Source organism: Dicentrarchus labrax, unplaced genomic scaffold, assembly GCF_905237075.1.
Source record: "Dicentrarchus labrax unplaced genomic scaffold, dlabrax2021, whole genome shotgun sequence".
Lineage (NCBI taxonomy): Eukaryota > Metazoa > Chordata > Actinopteri > Moronidae > Dicentrarchus > Dicentrarchus labrax.
The window spans coordinates 7,185,405-7,191,404 of record NW_026136720.1 but is presented as its reverse complement, the minus strand read 5'-3'; the positions used below and the strand labels follow the sequence as shown (position 1 = coordinate 7,191,404).

At 37.9% G+C, this 6,000-nt stretch overlaps 1 protein-coding gene across 7 annotated transcripts in view; it reads right to left on the bottom strand.

Moving 5' to 3' along the window:
- The window catches only part of ptprja (protein tyrosine phosphatase receptor type Ja), a 49,812-nt gene continuing 43,812 nt past the window's right edge, over nucleotides 1-6,000 (bottom strand). For 6 of the 7 annotated variants that reach the window (XR_007881205.1, XR_007881207.1, XR_007881210.1 and 3 more), the window contains 7 exons: nucleotides 5,720-5,983; nucleotides 5,382-5,531; nucleotides 5,023-5,221; nucleotides 4,742-4,854; nucleotides 4,543-4,633; nucleotides 4,307-4,463; nucleotides 4,076-4,163 (listed from right to left, as the gene is read on the bottom strand). Coding sequence is in view for 1 of the 7 variants with exons in the window: in XM_051381793.1 (XP_051237753.1) it covers nucleotides 1,515-1,670; nucleotides 1,784-1,919; nucleotides 2,049-2,209; nucleotides 2,435-2,551; nucleotides 3,000-3,134; nucleotides 3,296-3,372; nucleotides 3,513-3,603; nucleotides 4,076-4,163; nucleotides 4,307-4,315; nucleotides 4,419-4,463; nucleotides 4,543-4,633; nucleotides 4,742-4,854; nucleotides 5,023-5,221; nucleotides 5,382-5,531; nucleotides 5,720-5,983 (1,832 nt within the window). In the remaining 6 variants the exon portion in view is untranslated. Of the gene's footprint in view, nucleotides 1,671-1,783; nucleotides 1,920-2,048; nucleotides 2,210-2,434; nucleotides 2,552-2,999; nucleotides 3,135-3,295; nucleotides 3,373-3,512; nucleotides 3,604-4,075; nucleotides 4,164-4,306; nucleotides 4,464-4,542; nucleotides 4,634-4,741; nucleotides 4,855-5,022; nucleotides 5,222-5,381; nucleotides 5,532-5,719; nucleotides 5,984-6,000 lie in introns of those variants that run through there. The other variant, XM_051381793.1, reaches the window with a different exon arrangement.

Below are 6,000 nucleotides of genomic sequence, written 5' to 3'. Positions count from 1 at the left end.
TGGGGTAAAATGTGATAACGTCTTTTAATCCCATTTTGTTTTACAGATCGAAGGGTATGCAAATATTAAATGCTCTTTGCTTCTTTTACATTATTGCATTGTACCAGCAAGCATCTCATAAAGCAACAACATCCTAAAACTTTGTGACAACAACATAAGTGCTTTTCAATCATTAGGTACAGCATAATTCAATAAACATAAAACATGGACTTAAAAAATATCCATAGGCTAACCACAAACGTCAATTATCTTGAGAAAAAGTACCTGCCTCATGGAAGACTGTGCCCTTTTTGAAGCTGAAAAATAAAGCTTGTGCTCCTCTGGTGATTTTAACATCACAGGGAATGTCCATAGATAGACCAGATAGGCAGCAGGAAGTGACATAACATTGCTGTTTCTTTGAGGAATGTACAATGCAAAGAAGAAGGACATAAACAAAACAAAAAACAATGGATGTAACCTCCGAGTTCATCAAAGCACACACTGGTGCAGTATGAGGTTTCCTAACACCATACCTTCCAGTAAAAAGGTTCAGCTTTCATTGTTAGAGTTCCTGAGAGTTTGTTTGTGACCCATTTCTTTAATCTTAAAATGAAGAATCTAAGTAACAATGAATAGCAGTGAATAGCAAAATGTCTCAGTATCACAAAGCACTGGCCAAAATGTAATTATAATTATAATTAAAAAAAAAACCATCTCTATAGTTTAAAAAAGTGGACAGTGTAGAAAGACCAATGCATCCAGTGCATTATTCACTACAGTGCATACGAATACAAACATCTTGACAACAAACAAAACAAAACTCCTTCATTCAAAAGACATTGCACAGTTCAAATTGTCCTAAGAGGTGCAAAAATAATTGGCTGGATGATCTGAAAAGCTTCAATAAAATATGATATATTTAAGAAACGTAATCTTAAGGTTCCAACAACAAGGTACTATAACATTTCTTGTTTCTGTACAGGAGTGCCACCTATTGGTACTAAAGCATACAGGTTTTGATAAGGCACACAGTATTCATACCAGCAATTTTTTTGTGTACAAGGCAATTCCAAAGGTTCAATTAATTACAAACTTTTCTTTGATCAAAGTGTCTGTAATAATACATATACAGCATCCAACATATTACCTGAGCAAAACATATAATCATCAGTTAGTCATATACAGTAGTAAACAAGCAACAAACAGCTGAGCAATAAAAAAAAAAACCTGCATTAATAAGGGAGAATCCAAGTTTAAGTTTACATATAAATCTAAAATCCAAATATTTTTTGGTCATTGATTATGTCTACTATTGTATCTCCACATACATTCCCTTCCTTCATCAACCATTCAACATTTCTAACAAATAAATACCACAAAATAGAGGTTTAAATCCAGAAAAAAGCTACAAGGTTCCTTAACAGAAGTGTGACAGGTATAAAAAATAAATACAGCACAATCTGTTAAAGGCGTTCCCTTTACAAATGTCTGCTCAGTTTCTTTCTAAGAATAAAGAGAAGAGGACCTCAGGCCTATGCACGGTACCCGCTTTTGGGAGAATCTTTCTTTGGTTGAACATTCTCGTAAATAGAGAGTGCAGCAGTGTTTTGGTAGATTAGATCCACATTGGTTCCAGTTCTTGATCTGATGATGTCCATGGCACACTGGTTTAAGAACACATACTGATCCTGCAGAGACATTAAATACACTCAGCTGTAGAGTACTTTTTCATTTCAAACAACATGTACAGTAAAAAAAAACAATTGTGACAGAAACCACAGTGTATGTGACTGCGTCCTACCTCCGTCTGCACCATGAGGGGCCTGTGCATGCGCAGATCATGAACGATGCCATACACGTCCACAATATTTTCCCTTTCAATCTGGAAGATCAATCGGTCAATGGCTATGAAGGTACCTGTGCGCCCAACACCAGCACTGAGAGCAGACAACGTAGATACACAGACAGCGGAGGGAGGAGAGAAAGACAGAATATCAGATTCATAGTTTGTTTTTTTTCCGAAGCAGTTTTGATTTGAAGGCAGAAGTGGGCGTGTTGTATCGGACCTGCAGTGGACCACAGTAGGGGAGTGCCTGGAGTACTGGTCCATGTGCTCTCTGACCAAATGTCTGAAGCTGATGAGAAGCTCGGTGGTCTCTGGTACCCCGTGATCTGGCCAGGCTGTGAAGTGGAAGTGGCGCACCGCGCGGGTCTCTGCTGTTTTCACCTGAAAGATGAACACGCACACAAGCTCAAAATATTTGTGACTGAGAAATCAACATGTATGAATGCACAAAAGTTTTAATTATTATCATTCACTTATTGAGCTGATATGTTAACAAGTACTTCAACAAACACTGATGGTTGATGATTTTTACTGACACACACTGTTGATCTTTACCCTCCTAAAAATATTTTTTCCCCCTGGCATATGTAACATCTCACCACGTACATTTTTAATGTCAAAGTCCCTAATGGTCCAGTCTTCAAGTGGTATTTCAGAGGTTGTTGTCACAGTGATGTTTTCATAATGCTTGGTGCCAGAATCCCAGTATTTCTCACATTTTACCTGAAAAAAAAAAAGTTCAGATGTGATAAACTGCGATCAAACACAGAGATATCGATACTTTAAATATAAATCATGTAATGCCAAGAGTTTTATGGTGGTTCATATGTAATATAAAGCAGTTTGTGTCAATCAGATCAGCTTTTACTTAGAAAAATGTCTTCTGTAAACATTAGCAGGTAAATTCTAGTGGAGCAATGCTCTGCTAATGCATTGACTTGGCTATTTTTTTAAATTATACAATATATTGTGTGAAACTTGGACATTTATTTTGATATCATTTTCTCTTTTATTATCTGGTTTGACATTTTAGTGGTCATTTTGGTGGCATTTAGGATGAGATATCCAGCGTTCAGACACAACAGTAGTGTGACTAGCACCAGGAAGGACATTGTGCTCCCGCGTACGTCAACATGTTGCTGCTAGGCATTGTGTTTGCGTTGGTACTCACTCGTCCCTGTTCATTACAGCGTGTCAGCATGACCAGAGTCTGTACATTCTTCTCCCAGATCATCCTCCAGAACTCGTTGACTGTGGTGGGCAAAGGACCCTGAGCTGCAATAAACTCTTTCCTGGAGTTGTAACCCTGCCAAGAAAAACACAAGCTCAGCCCCAGAACACAAAAACCCATCCTGTTCAGTTTTCTAGGAGATTCTCAAGTGTTTCGAACATCGATGTGGATGATGGTGTAATAGTTATATAGCATGGTATTAAGCAAGAGAATGGGCAGTGATTGTCAGTACGCACCGACATGTAATTAGCATTGATGTAGTCGTCATATGGACTCCCATGGATTATAGAGAGTTTCACCCTAGAAGAGTCATCTAGGAAGTGAGAGAATAGAGTAAATGAAATGGAAAGATGTATGATTATTTTGATTTGATGATCATACGATGATACAGTTTAAAGAGTGAGGAGTGTTATTGTTGAAAGCAGCAGAGGTGGATTTGATAAGGTGACTCACAGGGAAGCACGTTGTTGTAGCGGTTCTTGGGCTTGTTATCCGCAGTCAGAGCATTTGTTTTCGACTGGCCTGTACCAACAGGCTTCAGGTCCTTTAAAAGAGAGGAAAGAAAAGTGTGATTGATGATTGGATGGCTCATTTTATGCCCAAAATCTGGTACATGTGCAGAAAAAAACTGCTTCATTTGTACCAGCCGTTATTTATTTCTAAATATTGCACTGCCAAGTGTCTAAAGGAGTTGGTCACAAATCAGTTCAATCCTCTTAATTATTTTGGCAATATATTGTCAAGTATTGCTGATGCCTTAATGTTGTCTACCACATTTGAATCCTTGCAAGCTTTTCAGGCTCTTACACTGTTGCATCAATTGAAATCACATTTTGTACATTTGCTCCATTCAGTGATCACAAAAGATAGATGTTAACATTGTCAGAATTTTTAAACCAGACAATGAAATATATCTACGGTAGAATAAACTGTATAAGATATTGGACATTGTTCTTAAATTCCCTGCTATGAATAACTAATTTCTGGAGCCCTTTGATATTATGCTTATGTTTTACCTCAAACTCTTCAGCAAAGCCACAGTTGGAGTCTGCTTTCTGCTTCCTGTAGTACGCCTCGTAGTCCTCCACCCTCACAGCCACACTTCTGCTCAAATGGACACCAGAGGTCAGACAAGAGCAATAAGTTTTGTCCCTGGATTGTGGTACAGTTCAGTCTGTTCCTGCCATAATGTGTTACATTTGCTAGATCTGATCATACTTTATGATTTAAAATGGATCTATACTTACACTTTGGCTCTGTAAAAAGAAACAGAAAAAAGCAAAGATGAACCACAGTTATAGACACAATTGTTATCCATTTATTTTAATCTTAAAAACACACACAAAACGAAACACTCACCTCATGGCATGAATCTCGATGTCTGATGATTCTTTTTGGGACAACCTACAGAACATGAACAGTGACTTTAGTCCTGTACACACTGACCTAATGCTGATTTTCATTAGTGCTGACAATGACAAACCTTTTCCAGTAGATAATGAAGCCGATGAGGATGATGAAGAGAACGCAAAAAATTCCCAATGTTGTTCCGACAGCAATGCCAGTGACAACGGCTTAAATGTTCACAAAGACAAAATAAGAGATTGATTAACATTTCCTCACATTGTATTGCATAGCAAAAACATTTAAAACAAAACAACTTTGGTTCTGAGTGTGGTTACCTGGGTTAGTTGGCAGTACAACATTGTACACGTGTGTTATTGAGAACACTGACTCTTGAATATTGACGTCTTTGTCATTCAGAATCAGACTTGTAAACAACACAATAGCAAATCTGCAAGATTGAAAAAAAAAATCAGTTAAGAGATTTTAAATAACCCATCAAGAAAGCAACAAGCCATTAAACATTTTGACAAGTTATTCTATTCAAGTTACTATCATTATAGTGTCTTCTGTTGCACACCACACCAGCATTCATAAACAATATGGTTTGTGTTGTTACCTGTATTTTCCAGTGTCCAGAGGGCCATTGGTGTAGCCGTGCCATTTGGATTCATCTCCTATGTGTATGCTGACGGTACCCTCTCCACTGCGTGTCTGGAAGTTGGTGTCTGTGATTGTTGACAGGTACACTGAAGTTTTCTTTGCCTTCCACTGCTCATAATTGTACCCCAAGTACGTTGTCAAATCAGAAGTGTTCACTGGAAGAAAAGGAAGTACCAAAAACAGCAATTGGCTTAATTGACAGGGAGGTTCTATTCATGAGTCTAAGTCAGTTATAAATACTTAGACTCGGCACTAAAAGATTACAACTATGACAACATTTTCCGTGACAGTAAGGAGAGAAAAAAACAAACTCACCCTCGTTGTCATCTGTCACCAGAACTCCAATATTTGTGATTGGCCCATTTGTGCTGTTCAGCTGTGTGCGGTCAATCTCAATGGAGAACCTGTTGTATAACATTCCACTCACCTTCAACAGTGCATCTAAGTCGTTTGGAATAGGTGGGTCTTTAAAAACACATGAATGGGAAAAGATTAGATTTTGAGAAGTTTTGCATGTTTGAATATGTTAGTTTATACTGCAATTCTAATGTTCACAATTTAGGCTGCAAATGTAAATTATTTGTTCATGACTCGCCTGATTAAATAAAGATTAAATTAAATAAAAAAATAAAAAAGAAAGCATAATGTCTTACTTGTAACGCCTGTCATGCAGAATTCAGACACAGCAGCGCTGGGATTTCCACAGCTCAGAGTCTTCAAAACCAGCTTGTACTTAGTGTAGTGACGAAGGTTGGACACAATGTTATTACAACAGGAGCTTGTAGAGTAGATGTTACTGTCATTTACACTGATCTGGAAGCCAGTGTAGTTGCCATTGGGAGTGGTCCAGGACAGGCTGAGTTCTGCATTTGTTTTGTTTGGACCAAGGCATTCTAAGTTTATCACTGGGCTTGCATCTGCAGCATCAAACAGA